The sequence below is a fragment of the Meriones unguiculatus genome, chromosome 8 (genome assembly GCF_030254825.1).
Source record: "Meriones unguiculatus strain TT.TT164.6M chromosome 8, Bangor_MerUng_6.1, whole genome shotgun sequence".
Classification (NCBI taxonomy): domain Eukaryota; kingdom Metazoa; phylum Chordata; class Mammalia; order Rodentia; family Muridae; genus Meriones; species Meriones unguiculatus.
Genome location: NC_083356.1, coordinates 121,926,724 through 121,953,090, shown reverse-complemented (window position 1 = coordinate 121,953,090; position 26,367 = coordinate 121,926,724). Strand labels below are relative to the sequence as shown.

General features: G+C 46.4%; 1 protein-coding gene across 1 annotated transcript in view; it reads left to right on the top strand.

Annotated features, from left to right (window-relative positions):
* Window positions 1-26,367, top strand: part of LOC110549836 (myosin-IIIb) — a 159,775-nt gene that overhangs the window by 60,536 nt on the left and 72,872 nt on the right. Inside the window, exons 11-13 of the mRNA XM_021639253.2 lie at window positions 7,606-7,714; window positions 25,045-25,129; window positions 26,002-26,098. Coding sequence (XP_021494928.2) covers window positions 7,606-7,714; window positions 25,045-25,129; window positions 26,002-26,098 — 291 coding nt within the window. The remainder of the gene's footprint in view (window positions 1-7,605; window positions 7,715-25,044; window positions 25,130-26,001; window positions 26,099-26,367) is intronic.

Genomic DNA, 26,367 nt, shown 5'->3' with positions numbered 1-26,367 from the left:
ATGGGCCAGCTGGTGATGGCAAGTACTCTTTCTTAATTGCTCCTCTATTTCTTCCTCCTTTTATTATTATTATTATTATTAGTTGTTGTTGTAATAGTAGTATTGTTATTTGTTTTTTAGAGACAGGATTTCTCTGTGTAGCCCTGACTGTCCTGAAACTCTCTCTGTAGACCAGGCTGGCCTCAAACTCACAGAGATCCACCTGCACCTGCCCCTGCCTCCCATGTGCTGGGATTAAAAGCATGCACCACCACCACCCAGCTCCCCATCTTATTTTTTGAGTCAAAGTTCTCTCAGTAACTCTGGAGCTTGCTGCTTCAGCTAGACTGGCTTGGCATTGAGTTTCAGGGACCCACCTGTCTCAGCCATCCTTCAGCCTCACCTTCCCCACACTCCATCATGTGTAGAGAAAATGATTTAGCCTCAGGGTCTTGGTTTTATCATCTGTGAAATGGGTCTTAACAAGGTCCAATTCTCAGGACTGCTGTAAAGATAATGATAAGTGCAAAGTTTCTCTGCCCCCATCGGATGGAAGGTAGTGAGTGTTCCCTACCTGAACCCCTGCCCTGGCTCTCTAACTTCCTGAAGGGGAGGGAAGCCTGTGAGAATCTCAGAATTCTAAGGTGAACACAGTAATATCGGAACTTCAAAAGCTTTCCCTACTTTCAGAGAAAAATAGTACCTGTCAATCCACAAATATGGTTACAATAACATCTTTATGAAGGAGAGCATTTCTGAGTTTTAACTTATCCAACAGAGAAAAATGAGCACAGAGTAGTGCCATGACCAATTTCAAGTACTTTTGTTTTTATCTCTGCTGTGAGTCTCATGGTAGTAAGAGCTACTGTGGCTCTGGACACCATTTTCCCGCCTTGGCTTCAGGCCCTTTTCACAGTCTGTTCTGGAAGCTAGCAACTTAACTCTTTCTAGTTTTCTGCAAAGCCAGTGATTCTAGAGGCCAGGAGTTAAAATATCACCCAAATTGGTTGAGGCTGGTGTGGAAAGCAAGTTGCCACTCTGAAGCACCGGAGGACCTCTGTGTGCCGATCACGTTTAACCCGCAGTGACGGGTGATTGGCAGCATAACAGCCGAGTGACAGCCATTTGGCCAGCAGTTCAAACCTCAGCTCGACGAGCCATCGCCGGTTGGTCCTTGTTTGATTTGCTGTGGCTGTGAAGTCTAAATCCTCGCCAAGAACAGAGGTGGAGGCAAGGGTGACAGCTGGTAGCCATTCTCGTCGATAAAGTTGTGATGGTTGTGATGTACAAGAGACCAGAGCTAATTTCACAGACCTTGAGCCAACTGCTTAGTGTCAAAACCAGCTATGGTCAACGCTGTAAACAGGCCCTTGTCAGCAGCCCTCTCCCCCGCCACGCTCCTTCCTCCCGGCCAGCCAAAGGTAGGTTAGGTCCTGTTTTTCCAGGAATTGGTCCAGCTTGAGGAAAAAGAGGACCTCCTCCTTTAATTTGAACAGCTTCTTGACAGTTTTACGACCGCACAGCTTAATACAGTAAAACTGAGTTTGATAAGGTTGGGCTGACACACACAGGCTGCTAACACGTCTCCTCCACAGCTGGGAAAATGCAGATTTCCAGAAAGCTCCTTCCTGGGCCTTTTGTTGATCTTCCCACTGGCCGATGGGCTTTCTGTCTCTTGCAGTTTTGCTCTTTCCAGAATGTTCTGTACATGGAATTGCGCCACGCACAGACTCTAGATTGCAGCATGTCTCCCTTGGCATTTGCCTTTGAAGTTCATCTGAGTCACTGTGCCCCTCGAGGGTTCCTCCTTTTGCAAGCAGGACCCCTGGATCTGGCCCAGTCACACTTTCCTTCTGCTCCTCGGCTGAAGGACATTTAGGCTGTTTTCTGTTCTTGGTGACCACGAATAAAGCTGCTACAAACATCCCATGCTTTATCTTTTTTTTTTTTTTTTAAGTTATAAGAAGTAAAAAAATTTTACTTTGTAGAAAAATCAGAACACTGTGAGCCAGAAACAGACAAACAAACAAACAAACAAACCCCAGGGGGTAAAAATTCCAAGAGGTGGGAGTTGTTTAACTAGCACAGGAGTGTGTTAAGGTCTGACATCCTGTACTTTTGCATGGTAACGAATTTGGTTTACATAAAACTCTTTCCCTGGCCTTCCTTCCCGTAATTCTCCTTGGGGGAGCCTGTGAGGAGCCCTAGAGTGGTTATGCCCGGTGGTTTCTGGGACATGTCCTGTAATCAGGAATTCCTAGCTCCTGGTCTGCTCTCCCCCCCCCATTTTCTCAACACCTCCCCCCCCCCGTGTGGAACATTCTGGTAGGTGTCAAGGAAACAACATGAAGAAACCTGTGGGGAGGTCTGAGACAAAACTTAGTGGTGGCACATGATCGTAGCATGTGCGAGGCTCTGGGTTTGCTTGTTAGTGCCACAAAGAAATGTTTTTCCTATCAACTGACACTCCTGTCCTAAGTCTAAGAGGGGCACCGAGCTAGCCCATGAGCACCACTACAAGAAGGCCATCCTTGCAGTCAGGGAATAAATCACAAGAAATAAATCCAGCCGCTGGTCAAACAAGAATGAGAGGCTGGAGAGAACGGAATGGTTGTTCCTCAGAGTGCGGAGGGAAGGGGCCGACTTCAGAGGTCCATGTTCGAATTTCTAGAATAAGAGAAAGCCCTTCCTCTACACCTCCAGCATTTGGTAAAGCAGTTCCAGGTTGGGCTTTCTTTGAGCCTAAAGTTTAACTGGGATAAGGGTCAGCATGAAGAATCAAAGCAGGGGACGCTTTCCGAGGCCCGAAACGGCTGCATTAATTCTGCGGGCTGAGGCTGAAGGCTAGGAGTTTTAGTGGAGCGGGGCATGAGGGTGTCTGTGAAATCACCCTTCTTGAGGTAAGGATTAGACTTTCTTGGGTTGCTTTTGGTTGCAATTGCCTGTGCGACCTCCCACAAGGTCGCTGCCGACCAGCTGTCACTCCAGGAAGGCTGAGCTCTGGCTCCTTGTTCAATCTGCCACCCCTGCCCTGGCTTTTGAGCCTTGAGTATAAGCACTTTCTCTGCTAGGGACAGTGACAACTTTTGCCCAAGCCTTTAGGACAGCATTAGCATGAAAGACCATGAGCAGGTGGATTTCTGCTTCAGTTTATGAGAGAGAGACAGAGAGAGAGATAGACAGAGAGAGAGATTATTTATTATTCTCAAGTGTTTAAATAAGGAGGGAATTAAAGAATTCAGACTTAGGGCAAAATTATTTGCGCTCCAACCCTGGCCATCTGCTACATGATGTTGGACAAGCAATTTTAAAACTACATGTATTTCCTTGTATGCTTATGGCCCTGTCATGCCACGGCTCGTGTGGAGATCAGAAGACAACTTTCAGGAGTCACATGAGCCCTGAGGATGGAACTCTGCTTGTCTGGCACGGAGACAGGTGCCCCATAAGCCATCACACTGCTCCTAGACACGTCATTTAATGCCACTTACCCTCAAATTCACCAACTAACTGTAACATGAGAATAATATTGGTTTCTGTCGTTCAAGATTACTATTCAGATCACCTGAGTTAATTTTTTAAAGGGAGAAGAACAGTGTTGGGGTCATAGTAATGCATTCATTTGTTTGTTAGGTTAAAGCATCCTTGTTCATATCCTTATCTTTTCTTCCTAATTTCCAGCCACCCGCACCTGTCCCTACCAGGCCAGGTCCCTACTGGTTGGATCCGCCTGATCTTTTTCTTCTAGTGATTTCGATCCTTGCCACCTGTCACCAACCCCTGTTTTAGAAGCTGAAAGGGAATAAGTTACACTCCTAGACTGGGCATTAGTTCCCTGCCACAGCCAGAGCAGATGACTGAAGGCAACAAAACTGTATTCTGTCACGGTTTTGGAGCTTAGGAGTTCAAAACCAAGGTGTCACGAGGTGGCTTTCACTAGAACCCGTGAGGGGAAATCCTCCCACCTACCCTGTATGTGCATGTGTGTGTTTGTGTGTGTGTGCATGTTTGCATATGTGTGTGTATAAAATGTGTATGTGTGTATATGCATGAAATGTGAATGTGTGTACACGTTTGTATATCTGTGTGTGTAAAATGTGTACATACGTGTATGCATGTGTATATATGCATAAAATGTGAAGGTGTGTGCGTGTGTGTGTGTGTTTCATATGCTTGCTGGCACACAGTGGTCCATGCGTTTCCAACATGTGTTACTGGTTTTTCTCTAAGAGGAATGCCCTCTCTGGTCACCACTCCACAGCTTCTCTGTGTAACCCCTTGCCCATCTGTGTGTCCTGGCGCTGGAGCCCGGTTGAGTGTGCAGCACTGTCCTAGCTTTGTTTCTGTCGCTGTGATTCAACACCCTGACAAACCGCAACTCCAGACAGAAGAGGTTGCGTGGTCCTCTCACTCACCAATAGCAGTTAGGACAATCCCAGAAGATGTGCCCACAGGACATTCTTCCCGTGTGACCTGAGGTTCTGTCACGCTGACAGTTACGACTGGCCGCCACAGATACCCTCCTTGAAACCACTGACACTCAAATGCCTTCCCATTTTATTTCAATATGATCTAGTAGATGCTGAGCTCAGAGCTCCAGGGAACCGTGCCGACTCACAGAGCTCGGGCTGATTCAGGACGGCGTTACTTCCTTAAGCCAAAATCGCTGAGGTGAGCTGTGCCTGCTGACGCCCCAGCCACCTGCTCTGCACCGACCCAAGTCCATCACTTGGTGAACATTCCTGCCGCTCACGTTCATAATTGTATTTCCTATGACGTCACTGGTCTAATGTTTTGAACCCGACACTTTCACCTAAAATGGGTGACCTTGTTTCTCTCTTCTCTCTTCTGCTTCCTGTTTCCATCTCCCCCATCTCCTTGTTTGAGGATCCATTTGCCAGACAGCTTCCGGGCCATCCCAGCTTGCACCAGGATGCCCTTAAATACTTAACAGCTTGGGGTCTCGCTTTGAACTCGAGGGATTGATCTTCTTCCTCATCTCCTTAGATGGTGATCCCTCTATAGGCAAGTTTGGGGATGGAGCGGCAGACTTCATCTAAACTTTATTAGAAATATTTTCTAAGTTTTCTGTTTGGTTTTTATACTTCAAATAACTCCTGGAATCAATATTTTGATGACTGAAGTGTAAATGAATAAGAAACATGGAATGAGTTTTCCCTTCAATTACACGAAGGGAAATTCTGTAAGTTTTCACCTGAAAGCAAGGCATGTGCTGAGCCTCAGGGGAAGCTCTGCCGCCCTTCTTGGTCACGGACCTGGACCTTGCCATCCTCACTGTCTTTCTTTGTAATTTTTGCCTTTGGGGGTTGCTATTAAACTGTTATTTTCCCTTTTTAAAATTAAGGTTTCCAAATAGGCACAAACCACTAGCCTGCAATCCCAGCTCTCCACACAGGCAGTGCTGTTTTCTAGCCCTTGGCCCTCCTGAATTGGGCCCAAGAGTAGGGTAAAAGTTCATTGTGAGTTTTTCCTTCTGTCTCCCTCTAATCATTCATCCATCTCCCCATCCCTCCTTTCCTTTCTTTTCTGTCACGGTGTGTGTGTGAGTGTGTTTGTGTGATAGGATCTCATGTACTCCAAGCTAACTAAGAACTCAACTATATAGCTGAAAAAAAAAAAACAAAAACACAACAACTTTGAATTTCTGACCCTCCATTTCTCCTTCCGGAGTGCTAGGATTACGGGTACTGGCCTCCAGGCCCACTCTTGAGCAGGGCTGAAGCTCAACCCTGGGGCTTTATGCTGGCCATGCAGGTGATTCAGCCACCCAGCTGTATCTTCCCACCCGGCTGTATCTTCAGCCCAGTTAAGGCAATTTTCCTTCAGAACAAAGAAAAGAAATAGATTTGTGCCTGAGAACAAGCTCTCTTTTTTTCAATTCTTCTTTTCATGTCAATTTTTTCTTTTATGGCGTTTTCCCCGTCGTGACATGTGAGTTGGAGCCAAACAATCTTGAAGAGGGGAGATGTGTCTGGAACCCCAACTGGAGGAATTTATCAGACAAGAGAACGCAGGTGGCAAGGCAGGAAATCAGTTAATGGAATGCCAAGGGGCTTTGAGCTATAGCTCTTCATTTCTGCTTTCTTTCTCCCTTTAAAAAAAACAAACAAACAAACAAACAAACTTCATTTTCACTGATTATGATGCTTTTTGTGTCATAGTAAGATATAATAATGTTCCATTAAGATTTCTCTCTTCATCCTTTTGGCATTTGTACAATAGCAATAATAACAACAACAGATGGTTTTATCCACAACAAATAACCCAAAGAATTACATTTGTTCTACACAGAGATATTTATTTTGAAGGGAAGAAACTAGCAATCTAAAGCGAGAGCACAGCTTTCCCCCAGTAGACGTGAGGAAAGTAATTGAATCTATATTTCTCTGTCTTTTTTTTCTATTCTTTATTTCTGTCATGTTGTGTGTCTTATCTTCATAACCGTTTTCCTTTTTTTCCTTGTTTTTTGAGACAGGGTCTCACTGTGTAGCCTTGGCTGTCCTAGAACTTGCTCTGTAGACCAGGCTAGCCTCGAACTCACAGAGATCCACCTGCCTCTGCCGCTCAAGTGCTGGGGTTAAAGGCGTGTGCTGCCACACCTGGGATTATAACAGTTTTCAACTTGGGTGTCTTACCTTACTGTGCTGCAATGGCCACATTAATCAGGTGTCTTTGTTGCCGTATTTTGGTTTGGTTGTTTCTAGACTTTCTAAAATGAAAATAGTGAAAGTAAATAGCAAGTAGGTGTGGAGCCTCTTCCCTTCCCTAGTTGATTGACAGTAAGCAATGGGGACTGTAATTTTTTAGTTCTGGCCATGTATTAAATTATCTGGGAATCTCTTCTTAATTGGTGACAGTTTCAACACAGGGTCAGTTGTAGAATCTCTTGAGGGTGGATCAGGACCTGTTTAAAATGTCCCTGTGTGGTTCCAGTTAAGACTCATTGACCGGAAACAGAGCTTCATACCTCAACAAGGATCAGGGTCAAAGGGAGAGCTTGATCAAAACAGCTCTCCAGGCCCACGCGGTCCTCAAAATTGCCCTGTGGTGCTGTGGTGCTGGTTGGGGACCCACAGGTCGTTCAGAGACTGACTTGAAGCTGACTCGAGGGTCAGTGGAAAAGAGAGTCAGGCCCGATTAGTCACGGCTGCCACCGTCACAGGAAGGAGGGACTGTGGCTCCCTTTGTTAAGAAACTCATCAGGTGACTGCCTTGTGTAGCAATGTGGAAACGGGCCACCTCTGGTTGGCTTAAGTATGTCTACGGTGCTCTTCTAGCTATCCCATGGTGCTTTGGAACCCACCCTGCGTGGGACCTGGAACCTTCATCCATTTTATGTATCTAATGCCAGAAAGTCGTAGCTTGTGTTCCTAAGAGCTACTTTAATCTCATCTGTGGGCTGGGACCTAACACCGGGCAAGCCCTAGAGTCCCAGAACACGCTTGATTTAACAGCATACCCTAGAAGTCTGCAGATGGCTGGCGGGATGCTCTGACCCAAAGAAAGGAGCTGTGGAGAGCATTGACAGGCAACAGAGCTCAGCCCTTTGACCTTGCCCTTTGACCTCTAAGCACTCTGACTTTTTTTTTTTTTTTTTTTTTTCAGTCCTCCAAACCGCTCCTGGTCAGAAAAGCTGCCCAGATTCAGAAGCAGAATCCAACAATGGTCGTGGAGAGACTCCAAGTAACTTCCCTGCTGAAGCTGGCAGAGACTGGTGAGTTAGCTCTCTCACTCTCTCTTCCTACCCCCCTCTTTTCTTTCTTTATAATAGTGTCTCCCATAGCCGAGACTGACCTCAAATTCAGAATGTAGTCAAGGATGGCTGTGAACTTCTGATGCTCCTGACTTTATCCCCCACATTCAGGGATTTTTAAATTTATTTAATTTTTATGTTATGTGCATTAGTGTGAAGGTGTCAGATCTCTTGGAATTGGCATTACAGACAGTGGTGAGCTGCCATGTGGGTGCTGGGAATTGAACCCAGGTTCCTTGGAAGAGCAAACATCGCTCTTAACCATTAAGCCATCTCTCCAGCTCCAGGGATTTTTAAGTATGCACCACCACATCTGGTTTACACCAGTGCCTGGGTAAAAACCAGAGCTCCGTGCCACAAGAGGGCATTAGATCCCTAGGACTGGAGTCACAGACGGTTGTCAGCTGCCATGTGGTTGCTGGAACTGAACCCGGATGAGCAGTCAGTACTCTTAACCATTGAGCTATCACTCCCATGCTGCTGCTGAGGGCCAGGTCTGGCCCTGTGACCCTCTATCAGCAAGGGTCTGTGTTAATGTCTGGGGCCCACATCACCACTCAAGGCCATGGGGATGTCCCTAGCTTGTGCTGCCACTTGGGACCGTGCCAGTATCCAAGGGCTATGCAGAGCTAGCCCCGCCTCTCACTGGCCACGGCACCAGGGAGAGCAGTCCGCACCTCACCAGGGCAGCACAGGGCTGGCCCTCAGGGCAGGAGCGTAGGAGAGCTGGACCCAGCCCTCATCTACCATGTGGTGGCATGGGCAAGGGAGATGGGCCACCCCTGCTCCTCACCCCTTGCCACCTGCCCAGCTGTGAAACTTAGCCCTAGAGAGACCTCAGGATCTTTCGGATCCGCTCTTCAGGGCAAACTTCTAACATTCCTTCTCTCAGGAGAGTCTCCCAGGCTGCAGCTAAAGGCAGGAGGACAACTGAAGTTTTCCGTCCACAGTAAAAGCTAGCATGCAGCTCCCTTCAGTGAGGAAAGGAGAACCAGGAGGAGTTCACAGGAAGAGCCAGACATGATGAGCCATAGGGGGGAGATGAGGCCAGCTGGGGAGCGTGGAGGCCATCTCTGCAGCCCCAGCCAGGGCCCAGCACTGGCTCAGGCCCTTCCCATATGTATTCCACAGAGCTGACACACTTGTAGTTTGCAGGCGGCATCGCCCCGTTCTGGATGAGGAAGCTGAGTCCTGGTGACAGCTAGGGAGGATGGCTGACTCAGACGCCAGTACAGTGATGTGCGTGGGTGCAGAAGAGTATGCATGAGGTCTGCGCTTGATCCCTGGCACTACAAAACTTGAAACAGAAGTAGATAATTAATGAAGAGAAAGGGGAAAAATTGAATTTCTAGGTTAGCTTTATTGGATTTCCTATTGGCTGCCCTCCATCGGCTGGTGTGGATCGCGCCGTGCCAGGAGGGCTAAGGGGAAGGTCTGAGGTCTGATCTAGAACCACTGTCTCTGGTAGCAGCAATAGCTAACACCTACTTATCATTAACATCTTCCTGGGTAAGTACTCTGCAGACAGTAAACTGCTCAAGCAGTGGACGAACAACACAGACTGGCATTTCTACCGTTTAGAGATTTTAAATTCTCCAGATGCCAAATTATTACTGCAGGCTTTCCCCATTCTATCCATATTGTGTCTTTGCTTGCCATGGCTCAAACCTTAAATCACAAGCAGCTAAGGAATATATCGTGATTGGCATAAAACCGTCACTCTTAGATTGATGGAGAACTTTCCAGCACCCAGTTCCTAGTCGATAGCCCCATGAGAAAGGCGCTCCCACCCCTGTGTGATGAGGTGGGTCAGTTTAGCATGAGAGAAGCCACACTTGGCCTGAAAGCGGGAGTCAGTAGGTGCAATGTGGCATTTCGGCTTCATTTTCTGTGTGAGCCAGTGATGACAGAGTTAAAAAAAAAAAAAGAGAGTTTCTGGGTTGTGGGCCTTGCTTGAATGATGGGAACCCTCCCATCAAAATGCTTCACTGTGGACATGTCAGGGTGACTGGAACGTCCGTGGCTCAGGCAGCTAGAGGAGAGCTGGCGCCTCACAGGAGGGGAATACGGGTGCAAGTTTCCTCTGTGTGTCACCCTTGTGGCTCTGCGGCTGGGAGCCAAACAGGCTGACCTCGGGATTCACGAGGCAGAAAAGCAGCCTCGAAGTCATCAGGGCCAACCGTGGGCCAGATTTTCACGTGGCCTGTGAGGCTGTGAGGCACAGATTGCCACAGTGCTACAGTGGGGCCCTTGCGGGAATGTGTAGCACAGCACCGAGGACTGAAGGGAATGAGCTTAAATCCAGCAGATTTCCCGCCGCAGTGGCCTAGCTGGTACATTCACCTGTTAGAGCAAGAGGGAAGATGGGGGCGTGGGGGAGAAGGCAGATTACCGCGAGGAAGCTATGGTAATCTTCTTAGGAGGTAACCATGATGTGGTAAATGCTGTCTGTGTGTTACCTTATTTGAGTAGAATGAGGATGAGTTTTGGTAGCAGCCCTGGGTTCAAATCTTAGTTCATCCATTAACAGGCTTAAATATATTTGGCGCGTTCCTTCCTTTCTCTGAACTTTAAAATCCTAGACTGCAGGAGGGGGGACGGCTGCGGGGGGGGCAGAGAAAATCTCTAGGAAGGAGCAAGCAAGGAGCTAGACCCAACAACAAGGGCTGCTGAGCTGCTGGTCATGGTGACAGAAGTATTAGCAATCATGGCGGCGACATCAGCACTTAAAGCTGATGTAGAGAGGGACAAGGCCTCTCTGCTGCAGCTCTAGAATTATCATCCAAGGTAAACACTGAGATTTCCAAAGCTTTAGAATCGTTGGCAGATGTTTGCTCTCTGCTTTAACCTGGACGCCAAACTTCATTTGTGTTTCTGGTTGTGACTCAGGGGTAAGTCCCAGGATGACTTCAGGCCCTGGACTCAGCCTTGCCCTCGGAGCCCAGATGTGACTAAACATTCATGGCCAGAAAGCCTAACCTTCAGAGCTTCGTTGTTCGGGTCCTGAGTTTTTTAAGCTATTAATTGGTCACATTTATTTCCAAAACCTTTGAAGCTAGGAATTTTATCACCAGCTGAAAGGGCTTCAAGGAAAAAAAAAAACAATCTGTTTTGCATTATATTTTTCCTTGTGGATTTGCTTATGGCTGTACATAAATATTTATCTGAACTATTTCAACAAACCCTAAATCATCAGCGATCCTTCTGCAGAGGACCCTTTTAGAAGATTTGTGTATGTCGAGAATGTCAGCAATCCCTTTATAGTACCAGATTCCAAGGACCAGAAACCCTTTGTGCGAATACTTGGAACAGTTGTGAGGTTTTCATCGTGTCTTGTACTTTTCGCGCATCTCTTCATGCTAGGCCTTCTGGATAGGATTACCCTGCCTGGCTGTTCTGTACCTGTTGATGTCTCATGCATCCTTCAAAGCCTCAGCCCTGTGGCACTTCCTCCAGGGAGGAAAGCAGAAGAGTGCTGCGGACAGGAGACAGAGCAGGCTACGGTCCAGCCATGGGATGTTTAGGGACTACTCCGGGGATAGTGAAGAGTCCAGTGGGAAGAGGGCCAAGAATGAGTGCGAGGGGAGTGAAGCAAATGGACTATTATGGGCAGAAATATTCAGGGGCCTGGATTTGGGAGGATTCACAAACTGAGCAACAGTGGCGACAAAATGGGTGCCATCTGTAGACCAAAAGATACCCACCAAGCCTTTGGCTATATGGCAGGTAGACATTTTGCTGCTTACACTCACAGTATTTTTCAGTTTGTGATTAGTTTCTAACAAACAAAGTTAGAAATATTTCATGAAAGAACTCAGATTTCTGATAGGCTGTTAGAGTTCGGAGCATCCAACGCTGAGGTGTTGCAGCTCCTGCCTGCTGCTCCGCTCAACCTTGCTTGGCCATGCCGGCAGCTGTGTTGGGATGCTAGGCTCTGTGTCCTGGGGCCTCAGCCAGTCAGAGGAGACAACTCAGCCTACTGACTGAGTTAGACTGTCTGTCCAGGTCTGTGTCCAGCTAGCTCGTATATATATATATATATATATATATATATATATATATATATATATTTAGACAAGTATGTGTTTAATAATTTCACCTATCCCATATGGCCGATGTGTTAATAGCCATGAGAGACATTTAGAGGACTGCCCATCATGCCATAGGCAAACAAAAATATTAGCTTCTCTCTCGGTCCCATGAGAGAGACCAGAACTAAAACCGGCACCCATATCTGCATCACTCACAGGACCTAGAAATTAGACTCTTTAGCCATAACAGGCATTAAGTAGTTGATGGATGACTGTGTTTTCATGCTTTCTGGTTCTCTTAGGTTTGACTTCAGTACGCTAATTAACTTTTCGTACAGCGAAGAGCTGGCTTTCTCCAAAAGCCATCAGTACTAATGACATAAGGAGGTGCCATTATAACCATGCCACTTTTCAGAGATTCACCATAAAAAAAAATCAAAGAAACGAACAAAACAAAAACCAACCCACATTTAGAAAGACATCTAGTTAGTGTTCTCTTTTAAAGATTTATTTATTTATGCCTGTATGTGTGCCTGCAGGCCAGAAGAGGGCACCAGATCACATTACAGATGGTTGTGAGCCACCACGTGGTTGCTGGGAATTGAACTCAGGACCTTTGGAAGAATAGCCAGTGCTCTTAACCTCTGAGCCATCTCTCCAGCCCCTAGTTAGTGGATTTTGGATGTTTGTTTTAGCAGTTTAATTGTTAACTGGCAGCTGTCTATGATCCCTTTCTCAGGTTTAAGTCAGCAGCTAGAGACCAGAGCATAGGACCGTAAGCAGATAGGAATCAGAGTGTCCATTTGGCAGAGTTGTGGGCCTTTCCCACCTTATCCCCGCCCATCCCCAACTACGAGAGTCAGGGGTTTGTGCTTAGTGCCTCAGACAAGATAAGACGAGCTGTCTGCTGAGAATCAGTTTCCAGTGTTCCGATCCACATCATAAATGTTGCAGTCACAGCTCCATCCCACCTGGGACTGCCATTCGGTGTCTGGTGGACAGGAGCTTTTGTGGTTAGCTTGATCTGCCTGAAAGTATTATCCATCAGCAAAGTTGCTCTGTAAAGTTAGAGTTACCGTCTGCTGGGGAAAATTGCATGTCTATAAAGCCACACTCAATTCTATTTGGATGAACAGCATCTAAAGCTGCATGATGTAGCAAGATTCTTAAAAAAAAAAAAGAAAAAAAGTTCTTTAATTTTGTACAGTTAGAGGAAAGATAGTGTTCTCCTTTGGTATAAAAATGATTGTCAGTATGAAAAGACCCCTACTTTTCTCCAAGAAACCTGTTTCTTCCTCTTTCCTCCCCCCCCTTCCTTCTCTCTTCATATAATTGACACCTGCATCTATAAACTTGTCGTTCTTATTCTAAAAGGCAATTTCAAATGATGACAAAATGTTATTGGTTCTGGCCACTTCTCAGCTCCTTCTCCTCAGCATTCCTAGCAGTTCAGCGCTTGGCTCTTTGTCTGTCCCCAGACCCTCACTGTATAAAGCGCTGCCCAAAACACCCATCAGGTCCATTTTGAAAACTTTAAGAAAAGATACTCAAGTATGAGGTGTTATGAGAAATAATATTTCCCCTTGATATAAAAATAAACTATGTGCATATGTGTTACTACCGACATTTAAAGATGTCGAGGTTATCATCTTACAGGCTAGAAAATGTACTAACTGTGCATAGTTCCGAATTTCATTTCATTTTTCTTCCTTTGAGTTAGAAGAAAAAAAGCTTAGTGTTTAGTCCCCAGTTCCTTCTGTGACTCACAGCAGCTGACTCTTACCTGTGAGAGCACACATCTACCGAGACAGCTTCCATCTGGATTGTCCCAAGCGAGCGTTGGCTGTGAAAGTTGTTGAAGGCAGCGGAGTCGCAGCCTCTCCTCGAGCATCTTTAGTGACCGCTCACACCTGACCTCTTCATCAGGCGAACATGCTAGTCCTGCTCGCCAGAGCAGCCTGGGGTTGTCTTTTCGTTTGCAAGGCTGAGGTTGGGGGAGAAAGTGATGGAGAACTTTGGAGAAACAGGGATTTTTGTGAGTGCCGTGATTGGGAGATTAGATAATAAACAGCCCGGGACAGGACAGCCCTAGGGGCCAAGATCAACACAGTCGAGATGCAGGCAGGAGTAGCCTTCCTGCCCTCCCCTCCCCAGAGATCCCTTTGTGTCAACAAGCCCAGCCAGCCTCCTGGCTGCCTCCCAGGCCTCAGAGTGGGCCTATCAGTTTTGTTTGCTTTGCAAATATCTTAATGGGAAGTGGTTCAACACCACCTATGGGTTAATCTGTGGGCTTCTGCCTGGCAGCTGTTGACTCTGCCAACCACATGGCTGCTCTCCGGCGGAGGGAGCTGAGCAGGCGTTCCCTCCCCGGTGCCAAGTTGAGGTCTCTTCTTTGCCTATCGGATTTACTGGCTGGCAGGAAGCACCTTGTCGCCTTTTATTTTTAGTTAGTCCTTCTCAGGAGGATGGTGAGGATGGGGCTGCTCTGGTCAGATCCAACTGTGCCTTCGGCCGAAGGCAGGGTAGTTGTCGAAATTATTTTTACCATGGTAAAGCGCCCACTCTTCCCTAAGCTCATGCTTGCAGAATCTGTGATTTCTGTTAAGTGTGGTGATGGTGGCAGTGGTACTTGGGAAGAGCTAGGCCCAGCACACAGGAAGGATGCAGGGGGCCTCCGGGGAGCTTCTGGGGAGCTGCAGTCCCGTCTTCACCTGGGTCTGAAGAACTGGAAAGCTGCTGCACTTCTGCAGAATCCCACTCTGCTGTCCTGTCAGTTCTGAGAAGACCCAGATACAGCTTCTGTGTGTCTGGAAAGCATGTTTCCCAGGGTGGCATGACCAAGTCATGCCTCTCTAGACCTGCGGCTTGGGACATTGACACAGACCATTTCCTCCTCCATGCTTCCCTCGATGGATTCCTCGCAGCGAGGGTGGTTTCCATCAAGAGGGTTTAGGGAAGTCCATGGAGTGATTCAAATTTAGAGATACAAGCAGCTTCCAAATCCTGTGTGTGTAAGCATGCAGAAAGGCCGGAGTGCTCCGGAGTGAGGTGAGCTGCCCGCTGGGACAGTGCACTACTGTTTTGCAAAGTCTCGTTCTTTTCTGGGTTTTTTACACACACTTACGGGGCTGCTGCAGAAGATGGAGGTTACCCCAACAATCCTTCCGGTAGTAACAACTTCCTGAACCCACTCATTTTCCTCAGGGCCTTGGTTTCGCCATACTTAAGTGGAAGAGCAATTGGCACGACAGCTTCCTCACCAAGTCATGAAAGTTAAATGAGATAATACATGCTAAGTATACACATACAAACATATATATGTATAAATGTTTATATATTTGTGTGTGTGTGTGTGTGTATATAATGCCTCCTCTAACACATGAAATCACCCATACCTAGGGATGACAGGAGCAGTTAGTGTTATCTTGGTAGCGTAATTCTTCCCTTATGGAAACCTTGATATACTTCAGTGTTGGTTACTCCAAGTCCTTTAATATTAAGCCAGTGCTAAATTCAAGACAGTCTGAACATCAAAGTAAAGAATGATGAAAAAAACGCATATAACCCATTGAGTAAAAGGAATTCAGAACTCCACATTAATAGAAGGGGGAAAAGGGGAGAGAGGGTAGAAGGAAATTCTTCTTTGCAATCAAAATGTGAAATAATAACTGTAAATCTGATGATTGAATATTGACATTTCCAAGTACCAAAACAACCACTGCGCTAAGCAAGCAGTCGGCGAAAGACTAGGGAATGACAGGCTGTCGTCATAATGTCAGGGTAAATCCCCAGAGAAGTTATCAAAGGACACAGAGGACCCTTGCAGAAGCCACTGCGACCACATGACAGCCTCGCGGTGATGGGGCCGCCAGACCGCATGTGCCCCTGAGAACAGCGTCTTGTCCGTGGATTTCCTGCCAAATGAGCATGGCCTGGGTTTAATCCTGAGGAAAGAGCAGACAGACCCCAACAGAGGAGTCTGTTGGAAGAGAACTGGCCAGTAGGCTGCAGAGAGGGAGCCTGGGAAGCTCTCCCGGGTGGAAGGAGACATAACCGAATGTGACCCCTGATCCCCGTTTTCTTCTGCTGCAGAAGTTGTCACCAGGGTATTTGGCAAAAACAGAGCACTGTAGAGTAGGTCATAGACTCTAGATACTAGCATTAATTCTCTGATTTTAGTCGCTGTATTCTGGTAAGAGGACACCCTTCCCTTTGAGAAGTAGATACTGGGGTACCAGGAGATAAAGGAGGGTCGGGTTTCCCCCAGGGTTCCTTTGTCACTGCTCTTGTCTGCCTGTGCTGAGAAAGACAAAGACATAGCAATTGGGTGTGCTGCAATGGTCCGGTCTTCCTGAGTCTCTTGTAGAAATCTGAAACTCAGTCAAAACAAAAAGTTACAATTAAAACCCAAGTCAGTTCCCTTTCCTCTCTTGAGCTCAACAGCCTCATTCTCTTCAGATTCATAATCCTTTCTGTCACTCTTGCCCAGCCTCAGTATAATATCTAAGTTCCTCTAGTGCCATTTTATTAAAAAAAAGACAGAATCTTTCTATATAGCCCTGGTTATCCTAGAACTCAGTATGTAGACAAGGCTAGCCTCAGACTCACAGGGATCTGTTTGTCTTTGCCTCCCAAGTGCTGGAATAAAAGATGCTTGTCGGGGGCTGGAGAGATGGTTAAGAGCACTGTTTGCTCTTCCTAGAGGTCCTGAGTTCAATTCCCAGCAACCACATGGTGGCTCACAACCATCTATAAAGTGATCTGGTGCCCTTGTCTGTCACTTATATACATAAAATAAATAAATAAATCTTTAAAAAAAAAGATGCTTGTCATCCTACTTGGCGCTAATTCAGTTTTTAAAGTGTGAAAACTATAACCCTACATAGGTCAACCTATAAGCCACTTCAAGATACACCCCCTCCCACACCATGCTAAAAAATGCTGGGGGAGGAGACATGTGGCCGTAATCCCAGCTGCTCAAGATGTAGAGGCAGGAATGTTTCCTGTGTCTAGGAGTTCAAGACCAGTTGGAACAACAAAGCGACATCTTTTGGAAGAGAAAACCTACTCAAAGGAAAAACTGAGGTGGCAGCTGCTTGCAGGCCTTGTCATTGGCCCCCCTTCAACATTTCCATGTTCAGAGATTTCCCTCTCAAAAGTAAACAGTGAGTTTTTAAGCAGTAAATATAATACGTTATTAAATTGTTGTTTGGTTCCTAACTTCTGGCCATACACATCTCTTGATTTAATTCTTTTAAAAAAATCAATAGTTTCCCCCCTCCTCGGCCTAAAAATCACAAATGTGTTAATTTTTCTCCCAGCTAAGCAACAGTTTTTATTTACCTCTTTTTGATGAAGAAATGGAAGTGCCGACTTCATTTTGGCGGGTGAAAGTGCAGGGTGCTGCTTGGCGTCTGACGTTTATGAAAGCAACAAATACTTTTTTCGTAGAAGCCCGTGGCATGAAATGTTTTCAAGCACTTGAAGAATTAATCATTAGTCATCCAAAATTCACATCCTACTGGGTATCTATCCTCTGTTTCACCTAACAACTGTAGCTTTATGTATCATGCGTATGTGAAAGGAGGCATCCCGAAGTGTGCCCCCAAGCATTTGCCAAGTGCCTACGCACCCCTCTGGCTTCTGCCTGCCATAAAATAGCAGTTTTCACCCTTTACACATCCTAGAAAATACATTCAAAGCCACGCATCCCTGCTTTTTTTTACTACGGTCTTGATTTAGCTGTCACTCTGTGTAGCCATTTAATCTGCTCACCGTCACTCCTCTGATTCTTTCTGTCCCCTTCCTCCATGTTGACTTTCTTCTTGGGCACTTCTACTTACCAATCTGGAGATTTCATTTGTTTCAGTTGCCACCTGCCTCTGTTCCCAACAGAGGAATCTCAGGCTCCCTGGTTCACTTCTCTATCCTCAGTGCCTAGAACAGTGGAAAAATGATTGGAAGGTGTTTGTGGGATGGATGGATGGACAGATGGATGGATGGAAGGTTATGAAAGGGCTTGCCTTACACAGATGGTACATATTGCTCTTATAAGCATATAAAATCTAGAGAAAGTTTGCCACCAAATCAGAGCCTAAGTCCAGTGTGGTGAGCATGTCTTAGTATTGACCCAGAGATACAACGGAGGTTTAAAGGCAGATCAGGGCTCAAAGGGTACCCCGGGATATACTGGAGCTTCCTTTAATCTGTTTTGGGGTATCTTTCAGGACCTTAATGGTGATTGCACCAGGTGCCATTCATTAAGATCCCCGATATGATGGTACGACCAACTCAAGTGTCTCAGAACAAGACAATGGTGGGGACAGAGCATACAGGCTCTGCGGCAGCCAGATCATGTTTACATCTGGTTCTGACCTGCACTGGTTGCTTACTCAGACAGCCCAGCTTCCTTTCCCCAGTCTGTGAAACGGGGATGTTTGGCGGCCTAAATCATCAGCTGTAGTGTGAGGAAGAAGGAGTTGATCCTACCTAGTTCTCAGTTCTCTCCCAGAACCAAGGAAAGTGTTTTTCTGGTGACGGTGACGCCACCCCTACCCTTCCCCAACTCCAGTACTGTGTGAAGCCTTGCTCAGCTGTTCTGCCAGGCTGTAGCACTCAGGCAGATACTGCTGCACACTTTCAGGTCACAGAGTCCTCTTCCATTCCTTCCTTTGGCCAGAGGCTGGGATCCTGATAAATAGCTTTCTGAGTGGCTGTCACTGTCACACGTCCAGTAGAGCCCGGTTTTCATCAGGATGAAGAAAAACCTTCTGCTCCCTCCTTAGACTCTTACAGTAACAGCTGCCTGCAATAAAATAGTGCAAGAGAGAGGAGGAAAGAAAAGAAATGAGGATGCAAGAGCTACCAAATTACCACCGCAGGCTCGCAGTTGGAGAAAAGCAATGGGGTGAACAAATACGATCATATTTAAAAGCCTAGTAGGAGTCAGGAAATTAGCGTAAGTCCACAAACCTAACTGGTACCAGCTTAAAGTAGTGGCAAATGAAACATTTATTAGCTCTTGGAGCCCTTCAGATAAATTCGTCCTCGAGCCGTGTTCTGAAACAGAAACATAAGTCTACTTTAGAGCAATCCCATATCCACATGTTTAAGTACGATTTGCATATCCAGCTCCTTCGGCAACAATCCTGACTGGAAAGGGAGATGAGATGTGTGTTTGAATATTTTTATAAACAGTGCTGTGAGTCCAAAACAAATGAGAAAAACAAACCCAAAAGCCAAGCTGTGAGGTGCAATCCCACCCGGCCCCTGTTTTCCAATGTTAAGTTCCTTTCTCTTCTGCCCTGTGTGGTCCCATGGCATCATACATTAAAGCTCTTGATGATGTTTTCTTCTTTAAAAACAGCAGTGAGAAAAATATTGAGTCACCAGTGCCTGACAAAAGTATGTGAACATTAAAAAGACTGATAACATCTAGTGTTGGAGATGTGATAGGAAATACGACCTTTCATACACTGTGGCGAGATGTTACTTTTTAGGAGAGAAACTGATGATGAAATTCAAACCTTAGAGAAGGAAAAGGATTTTCTCACCCATTGGCCCAACAACTTCACACCAAATATTTATCCTAGGGAAATAAGCAAATCACAACTCAGAACCATGTCCACATTTAACGATTCCTTAATCATAATGTGAGAAATAAACACAATTTAAATATTTAAAAGTATCTGATTATTCACTGGTGCTAACCACTCAGTGCAACCTGTACAGCCGCAAATATGATGGGGAAAGAAAGAAGCGGACACAATTTGAATATTTAAAACACACTATTTAAATCACGCTAATCACTCAGTGGAGCATTATGCAACCATAGATGTCACAGCTTGCATGTATCTTTGCATGTATGGCTGCTCTGTAGTCGTAATAGATAACAGTATCGTCCGGATTATAACAGGAAGGCTGAAATGCTGGTCTGTCATGGCCATACATACTCTGCAGGGGAAGCAGTTCCCTCAGCAACACCTGAACGTGAGCCAGGCAAATCAGCCACAGATCCACGTCCTTGGATCCGGTGTAGCATGTAAATGCAGCAGAGGCCTCCGACTGTGCCAAGAGTGGAAGAGGCGGAGGGGCTGGAGGTGGAGACAGACAGGCTGCTCAGGACTCTGGACCAACAGCGAGGTGGGCATGAGAGGTGACAGCAGTCACAAGCAGCAAATGTGAGTCCAACCTGAGAGATCTTGCTAGGCCTTGACAGGTGCCTGCTGGAGGTGCTAGTGATGAATGAGGAAAGTGGAACCTTCCACACGTGTTAGCGTTGTGATTTTTGTAATGAAAGAGTCATTGATGCGTGCACTTAAATGCTTGGGACCTTAATGTGGTAATTTGTCCTTGAGAAAACCTTTTAACACCTTCTGCTGTGTATATTCAAAGCATGTGAGGTGCCTCAAAGCATGAGGCGGCCACACCCACCTGGTACCCATCTGGGAAGAGTGGGGGCGGGGCTAGTGATACTGGGGTGCCCTCCATACTGTATCCCCAGCCCCTGGAGAGTTCTTTATTCCTTCTTAGAACTAAACGATGGATCTGGAGAGAGGGCTAAGTGTGGGAGAGAGCTTGCTGAGCAAGCATGAAGCCCTGAGTTCAGATCAGCTCCTGCATAAAAAGCCAGGCATGGCAATGTGTGCCTGGGATTTCAGCACTGCAGGGCCCGGAGACATATGGGTCACTGGGGGTGTGCTTCTTGTCAGCTTAGCTGCAAGTTCAATGAGAGACCCTGTTTCAAAGGAATAAGGGAGAGGATGGGAGAGCCCTAGTTTCTGGGCATGCATGTTTGTCTTAAGCTCTAGTTGGCTGACTGGACCTGAGAGAACAGACCCTCAAAAGGAGGCTGACAGAAGCATCGCGAAACAGGCAGGTTTATTCGGAGCGTCTGACAACTTATACTCTGAAGGTTAAGAAGTATCACCAGGTGAAGTGTACAATCATAAGGATAAGCCACAAGTGGCAAAAATGGTTTTTCCCCCCCTCCAAAGAGGCATAAGAATAAGAACAGTGGAAGTAAACTCACTCCTCTCTGCCACACCTGCAAGGAGCGCAAAAACACATTCCAAGAACAATTCCGTGTTTTGAAGAAACTGTGGTCCCAAGACCCTTGTTTTCCTGGAGATTTCTTACAAGCCCTCAGAATTCTCACAGGACTCTATTCTTGAACTGTGTTCACACACGATCTGTACATATGCCACACATACATATAACAGACATACACATACAGAGACACACAGGCTTACATACAGACACACACACCACGAAGCCCCAAGAGGCTCTGTCCACCTAGCTCTAGTTCACAAGAATATTGCCCGACTCAGTTCAGCACAGGGTCTTCAAAAGAGGACAGTGTCCCCTGTCGTCACCCCTTTACATATCTCTGTTTACCTTCGTGGCTTCAGTGTGCTGGGACTGCTTCCAATCTCTTCCTGCTCACAGAAGACCCTCCATAAAGAAAGCTATGTGCTGTGTGTATCTGAAACCCGTGTTCCTCGAGAGTCACAGAGGCCTGCTGTGTTCACACATCCTGTCACGGGCACCTTGTCTGCAGGGTCGTTCAACAGCTGCTCGTCGGCAGCAGGAAATGGCTCTCTTACTAAGAGTCCCCTTTGTCCCATGTCATCAAAGGGACAGGGACAGTTCTCCGGCTGTGCCGAGGAACCTTCCTCCCATGGCTGCCACGTGAGGAGGAAGCTTGACAGAAAGGACTCCTCCGAGTCACCAGGAAGCTAACGAAACCCAACCAGAGATGACATGGCTGCAACCTGCCCCCGCTTTGAAATGAGCAGGTACTCTCAAGTGTGAAGCGGGGGGGGGCATGTCTTAATTTGTTTAGGCGCCAATAAGCTGTAATCGAGGCAACAGAAGATGTAACTTTAATCAAAATTAATAAAAAAAAAGTATGCAAAGAAGTGGTTTAAATGAAGCCTAGGAAACAGAGACTCAACAGGCAGCTGGTGTGCCTCCCCTCATCTGAAAAAAAAAATGGCAGCGGTTGATCCCTGATACGGGACAAGGCCAGCTGTCAGAGAAGCCAGACGATGAGCCTGATCCTCCATCACCTTTCTAACTCCTCAGTCTCCAGAATGTATTGACCAGTTAGTTACTGAGGGAACAAATATGGTCCAGTTTGCTGCCCCTTGCAACAATCACACCCTGGCATCCTGCTTCTCAAATACGACTCTGTAAATTTGGTTGGTGTATCTCTGCTACCCCCTCCTCATTATTCCTCAGTGAACTGACAAATTGAATTTCAGAGCTTGTGAAGCTGAGGCCCAGACCCTAGCCCACAGCCTCCTGCCGTGTTACCAGGATGGCATGACGGGGCCAGCTGGCTTCATGATCTCCGCTGCAGAAGAAGAAAGATGTCAGGCACTCTAGAGAGCATGCAGAGAGCCAGCCTCTTCAGTGCCCCTCATCTGTCACATGAGAGAATCAGACTCCAGCCTCTTTATTTTCTTCCCCAAGGCGGATACCCAGAAGAAGGGTTCTCAGTGGTGGTTGGGGTTTCCGTTCCCTCTAGATCACACAGTTAAATGCATCAGCTGCATCGAGTAGCTGAGCCTGGAGGCATCTGCAGGAGATACAAACTGTGCTTCTGCGGGGCCCAGATCCCCTGGATGTGTGTGGTGAAGGATGGAGCTTCATGGCCCTTTGATAACAGATTCATTGATTTGTGAATCCTAATGGAGATTGAAGAATGTTTTTTTTTAAAGTATGTGTGTGTGTGTGTGTGTGTGTGTGTGTGTGTGTGTGTGTGTGTATGCAGATTTAAAGAACAGTGTCACAGCACTGGGTAGATGGCTAAGTGGATAAAGGGCTTCCTGTGCAAACGTGAGGATAGATTCCAATCCCTAGAACTCACATAAACCCCGGGCAGGCAGGTTTGCTGGCTCTCTAGCTGGTATTCAGGAGACAGACCCAGGACCTGTGGAGCTGGGGTTACCTCAGTAAATAAAGTGAAGAAGGCTCAAGAAAGATAATCATTGTGAACCACTGGCCTGGACACACACACACACACACACATGCCTATACATATACATGTATACACACGTCTATGCATATACATGTTAACAACTACTACATGTAAACATGCGAAAGAAACAAACCAATATCACACTTTAAAAGAGAATAATCTTTTGTGATTTATCTAACAGTCAAAATTTCCCAGTTTTTCTAGAATGTCCTTCAAGTCTGTTTGTCCAAGCTAGGGTTCAATCTAATGTGTTTTATCACAGCAATAAAGAAGTAAGAGACATGTTCGCAAACATACATACACACAAATACACATGTGAAGAGCCTGCCAGCGTTGGCTAGTCTAGCTAGCCAGCCTGCCTGGGGATCCCGTCTCTTCCTCCCAGGTGCCAACGCTGGCAGGCTCTTTAGTGATAGACATGCCGCAACAGATAATGCAAAAAGCCATCGAGGAAGACACCCAAAGTCAACTTTGAACCTATATACACATAGGCACACGATCACACATGTACACACACACACACACACACACACACACACACACATACACACATACATACACACACACACACATGCTTCAGATGCATATGTGGGAAAAAAATATACAGGTTAGAATTTTTGTTTCTTAAAAGTATTTCCCGTATCGTTACAGTGCATTACGTAATACGCGGGAGCCCAGGTCCGGTGCTAATGTCTAGGGAAGGATACTCTTTCTTGTCTCCTCTCAGAATGTTATGGTGCGCATTAGATTATGTGGGAAGAAACCTGCCTAACTTTGTTCAGTCAAGTACTTTGCAGTGCATCTGTCTGGGGATAGTACTTCCCCCCTTGCTCCGCCTTTTTCAAGTAAGTAACAGTGTACGCATTGCATTAAGTGCCTTAGGGTCTTCCAAAGGCCTGAAGGGGGGGAAGAGTCTGCTGATTAGCTGGCCGCAGGGAGAGTCGGGGAGCATCTGTACTGGTCTCTGGCTTCTGACAGGCCCCCTCGGAGCCAGACAAGGACATTCAGATGTCTGTGTTGGGGCAGGAAAGGGAGGCAGCACAGGTGGGCAGCCACCCGAGGGCCACACTCTCTTTCCAGAGTTTCACTAAAGCTCACCAGAGCTTTGAAGGAACACGTAAGCACTTAAGTGTCCCCCAGTCCCCGAGATTTACTTGGACTAGACAAGAATGAGTCCATTGAGCCAGTACCCAGATCTCATTGAGGGGCCAGAGGGAGAGCCAAGGAGTTGGAGCCAGAAAAACATGGGTCAGAAACATCTAGGAAATGCTAGATATTCACCAGGATACCTGGGGAAAACCCTTACCTTTCTCAATCTATTTCTTCCTCCGTGTTCTAGACACAATGAAAGTACTTAGCTCCAATGGTTGTGAAGGTGTAGCTAGACAGTTAACAACATTTTTTTAAACCAGAAATTTATTATGAATACTAGCTAATTTAAATTCACCAGGGCTGGAGAGATGGCTCAGCAGTTAAGGGCATTGGTTGCTCTTCCAGAGGACCCAGGTTCAATTCCCAGCACCCACATGGTAGCTCACAACTGTCTGTAACTCCAGATCCAGAGCATCCCGACTCCCTCACACATGCAGGCAAAACACCAATGTACATAAACTAAAAATAAATATATTATTGAAATGGCAACAACATTGCTAGAAAAGACCTAACAATACTGCTGGGCATAGCTTTTTTTTTTTTTTTAATTGACTGTTAAGGATATTTTTTTCTGACCTGTGTGACCTTACAATTTGGGATTTTACCCAACTTGTCTAACATTTACTAAATATTTACTAGGTCCCAGGCACCAAGATAGCTGCTGGTAAAGAGTGTGGAAGGCAGAGACTCTGCCTCCTTACCTTCACATGTGGGAGGCATGTGATAGCCCCTTCTCCCCAGATCCTGATGTGCTTTAAGTGGGTATACTGTTTATAACCTCCAATGAGGTTATAAGCTTGGGAAAGTCTGTGGAAACCTGGCATCGCTCACTAACCCTCACAACTCTAAAGGGGCAGTTTTTAGGTCTTAGGGCTTCAGGCAGGCAGTGGATCTGTTAGATTGCCTGGAGACAATACCAGTGGGATGCATTTCTTTACGTGGACAGGGTTCTTTTAACCAGGGGCTAGCACAAGATGCAACAGAAGCGAAGGGATGAGTTTGTATAACTTTTTAGAGAAGAAAACAATGTTGTTTTTTTTTTTTTTAAACAGTAATCCTAGTAATTTTTTATTGTAATTTTAAAGCTTCTTTTAAAAAAATTATGATTTTTGTTGTCCTTTTAGGCATCCACGAGCCCGGAGAACTCCGGCAGGCTGTGATGGCACCTCAGGACATGCAGATAAGGCAGCCGGACTGGCCGATGCTGAGGTAATGCAGCGCCCTTCCTTCAGTCGGGTCCAAGTCCCTGGGCATGCAGCCTGTCTGTGACTGCCTGGCCCGGCCATCTGAACATGAAACTTGTAGTGATGTTTTGAAGTTTTTGAGACAAAAGCCCAGCTAAAGAACCTTGGTTCGGCAGAGAGACAGGGAGGTACGGGGAAAAGAGAATCAAAAGCCTGGAAATTTGCTGCTGAGAATAAACGCTGGCTGCTCCCCGAGGTGATCTGCTGAGTGCTCCGCTCTGCAGCTGGTGGGGCCTCTCTCTGAGAGAGGACCCGAGGTTCTCTGGTAGCACTTTGATACCCTGCTTGAATTCAGCATCTGAAATGGAGGCGTCTCTCTGTGACTTGGAACCCACAGCAGGCTTTGAAGTCTGATCCAATTTTTGCTGCCTCCTATTTGATGTTGAAAGGGTGAAATGAAGAAAATGTACAGTTTTTGCCAGTAACTCTGCTGAGCATATGTAAGATTAAAACACACACACACACACACACACACACACACAAATCCTTTGGATGATGTGCTTAGAAAGGACAGATTAATACCTTTCTATAGGTTTCCTTGTTTTTCTCTTAAGGATAAAAATTAAGTAAAGACGAGAATTAGCGTGTGGCTGCTTTCTCTGACCTGAACTGTGAGCGACTGAAGAGGGGTTAGGTACAGAGGAAGAGATAAATGAAAGGTGCTGCAGCTTGACTACTGATTGCCTCAGGAGAGAACTGTCACTCAGTTCCGTACAAGACCCAGGGAGCATACAAATGCCATCAATACAGTCGGGGGCAGCGGTCCCTCAGTTTAATGAAAAGCATGTCCTTCAGCAGAGGATAAAAATGCCCTCTCTCTCGCTGCTCTTTCGGTAGCTCTCAGTTGCTGGAATGGATGTGTCATCTTCTCAGACCAATCACCCTGCCCCGGCTCACCAAAGACTGAGTCCCTGTGGAGGCCCTCTCAAGCCTGGTAAGGGAGACATTTGGGATGCATGCGCTTCGACCGTTTGTATGCTGGCATAGATCCTGCTGAGTTGTTCGTGCGGGCTGACCTAGAAGTCAGGACCCAATAAGGCAGTGAGACGATGTGATGGCAACAGGAAGCCGTAAAGACCGGGAACAAGATTTCCTTTACAAAGTAGCAGTTTTAAGAGTGGCGTGGTGGCACAATCCCAGCACCTGGGAGGTCGAGGCAGGACGGTCAGGCTCCGTCACCAGCCTTGGTTACACAGCTTGGTT